General features: G+C 47.4%; 2 protein-coding genes across 2 annotated transcripts in view; one reads left to right on the top strand and one right to left on the bottom strand.

Annotated features, from left to right (window-relative positions):
• Nucleotides 1-1,904, top strand: part of LOC103460059 (arf-GAP with coiled-coil, ANK repeat and PH domain-containing protein 2) — a 14,844-nt gene extending 12,940 nt beyond the window's left edge. The window contains exon 20 of the mRNA XM_017303080.1: nt 874-1,904. Within this exon, the coding sequence (XP_017158569.1) occupies nt 874-925 (52 nt within the window). The 3' untranslated portion in view covers nt 926-1,904. The remainder of the gene's footprint in view (nt 1-873) is intronic.
• LOC103460061 (galectin-7-like) overlaps nt 1-2,497 on the bottom strand; it is a 3,277-nt gene extending 780 nt beyond the window's left edge. Inside the window, exons 1-4 of the mRNA XM_008402046.2 lie at nt 2,299-2,497; nt 2,083-2,190; nt 1,911-1,999; nt 146-302 (exon numbers count right to left, since the gene is read on the bottom strand). Coding sequence (XP_008400268.1) covers nt 146-302; nt 1,911-1,999; nt 2,083-2,190; nt 2,299-2,394 — 450 coding nt within the window. The 5' untranslated portion in view covers nt 2,395-2,497. The remainder of the gene's footprint in view (nt 1-145; nt 303-1,910; nt 2,000-2,082; nt 2,191-2,298) is intronic.
• Between the last annotated feature and the right edge of the window lie 318 nt (nt 2,498-2,815).

Raw genomic sequence — 2,815 nt, forward strand, 5'->3', positions numbered from 1 at the left:
CAGAGAAAGTAACGCCTGACACCATTGGTCCCAGTAGACATGCACTGTTCAGAGAAAGTAACGCCTGACACCATTGGTCCCAGTAGACATGCACTGTTCAGAATGGGCTCACAAAGGTTTGAAGACGCTTCCAGAGCCGTCGTACCGTGAAAGGCTGTCCTCGATGGAAGGGCATGCCGCCGCCGCGCTCCTCAGATCCCCACTTGTCCCACTGCTTGGTGTTTCGGACCACAACGTTCTCGTTGAATCGTGGATTGTAGTGCAGAGCGATGCCAGACTGGTGGGTGAGGTTCATGTGGAACCTGAGAGGAAAACAGAAGTTCGAAACTTTAGTGGAAAATCTGAGTAATTGAATGTTGAACTTCGGACTTATTTACTGCACCTCATGAGGGAAGGAGCTACGATAACGCTACTTTGTGCACTGAGGATACCAACGGATGGAGGGAGGGATGGACGAACTGATGGATCAATGGAAAGATGGGTGATTCGGTGACCTTTGAACTGTTGAACTCTGAGAAGCTGAGGACAAACAGAACTGTTGGTGGGAACCAACATGGCCGACGGTACCATGAGCGGCCATGTTGATCATATTGATCATATGGCGAAGGTTGTCAGCGAAGTTGGTTTGTGGATGGTGAAGCTGCCATCCGACTGAGTAGAGGTACCATCTGCTGGTCTGGACCAGCAGAACCAGAACCAGAACTGGTCCTTTCACTGGTAGCTGCCTCAGTTACTGGGTCACGAGGTTCTGAGTCCGAACATGAACCGACTTCATGACCCGATCAAACCAGAGTGAGTCCTGGAGTGAAACAGGAAGTTGTCCGGACGCAGGAAGCCGTGACCTTAGCAGAACTGGTCTCTGTTTCTGTTCAGGTTAATCGGATCATCGGTTCTGCTGACTTCAGGCCGAGTCGTCGTCTCATGACTGACGGTGACCTGCTGAACTTCCTGCCGCACCACCCGGATGTTCTGCAAAATACTTCTGCTCCGGTTTCAGGCAACACCGGATGGCGGCTCTTTTCCTATCTGGTCAATGTTTTCCCCTGAATTGGTCAACATTTTTAAATCCTGAAAGTCCGACTGTGATAGAAACGGGTTTTCCTGAGATGGACTGATGAGCCACATGTCGCCACCGGAGGATCGTTTGGAGGAACAGCAGCAGGACTCAGAGACTCCTGGTTGATATTTATGGGTTTTACTGGGTGTTACTCTCTCTGTGTTCTCTACAAGCTGATCAATCCTCGTTAAACTCCGGTTGTTTCAGTGTTTGATGTTAGACGGTAACAGAGGTGGAAACTTCTGCTAATCCACTAATAATGGAGCTAACTTTTCATTTAGTCCTTTAGCATCTTCGAAAGCGTTTAGGAAACGTAGCTTCCCGTAAATTAAGTTTTCCAGATTGTGTTCGTATAGCGCTTTAGCGTTAGCTTGTGCTACTTAGCATGTTGGTATCACATTTCAGAATTGGCTTTTGTGAAATATTGTGCTGGTCTAACAGTTCAGCATTAACTTCTGCTACTTAGCGTGTCAGGGTTGCCCTTTTGCATTAGCTTTCAATAAATACCATGTTGGTGTTGTGTGTAAGCTTTAGCTTCAGCTACATATTGTGGTGATGATATGGCGTTTACTATTAGCTTTTGCTAAGTACCTTGTTGGTACAGTGCTTTTGGCATTAGCATCTGCTAAATATTGTGTTGGTATAGCACTTTAGCATTAGCTTTAGCTAAATATCGTGTTAGTATTGTGCTTTAACTTTTCCTGAATACCATGTTAGCATAGCGCTTTACCATTAGCATTAGGATCCGCTAAATCCTGTGTTGGTATTGCGCTTTAGCACATAGTTAGCGCATGTAGCTTTTCAGCTAGCGGTCTCCAGCGGTAGACGTGACATGATGAAGGTTTGGTTTCACCTGGTGGCGCTGGGCTGGATGACGCCCTGGATGGTGATGGTCCTGCCGGGCTGGAGTCCGCCGCTGATGAAGTTCTTGTACGGAACAACCTGCGGAGAAATGGAGAAGAAACTACCAGTGACCAAACGCAAATCTCTGACATTGAGGAGGTTCATGTTTTATCTGAACTCACAGGCGCTGCAGGAGGAAATCCAGGCTGAGCTGGGAATCCTGGCTGGGGGGCGAAGCCGGGGTAGGACGGGAAGGCGGACTGGGGCGGGAAAACCTGCTGCGGAAACGGCTGCACAGCCAACGGTTTGCTTCAGTCACAGGGAGATTTCTCTACAGGACGGCTTCATCATCACCTCAAACTCCCACGCTCCTTGAACGCCACATGTGTTTTACTCACCACTGGAGTGGAGAAGGAAATGGAGGAAATTTCCACTCTTCCACCGACTGTGATGGTGTCAACCTGCTGGAACGGCATGCGATGCCTGTAGTCCATGAAGTGGCTGCCGTTCACGCTCACCTGCAGGGAAACGGCAGTTCACTCTCATTACTAGCAATCCTTCAAACTGGAAGTACTGACATCAGCGCTTTCCCTTTGATTACCTCCAGTTTGGAGAAAACAGAAAAAGTAAGCAGCTTCCCTCTAAATAAAATGACTTTAATTATTTTAATCCATACTTTACTTTTCTTTATTCCTCCTACAGTGAAGGAAACATGATTATAATGAAGTTCCTGAGAACCTGTGAGCAACGCTTCACTCTGAATGCAGGGAGTGAAACCAGATGTTTGGACCTCAGCAGCTCAGTGATACTGAATGCCAGAACCTAAATGACTCACTGCAGGCTGAACTTTAACCGACCCTCTTATCATTTTGATCCCTTTAACGGTTTTCACACAGTTCAAGTTTGAGGATTTTT

The sequence above is a fragment of the Poecilia reticulata genome, unplaced genomic scaffold, assembly GCF_000633615.1.
Source record: "Poecilia reticulata strain Guanapo unplaced genomic scaffold, Guppy_female_1.0+MT scaffold_159, whole genome shotgun sequence".
Taxonomy (NCBI): Eukaryota; Metazoa; Chordata; class Actinopteri; order Cyprinodontiformes; family Poeciliidae; genus Poecilia; species Poecilia reticulata.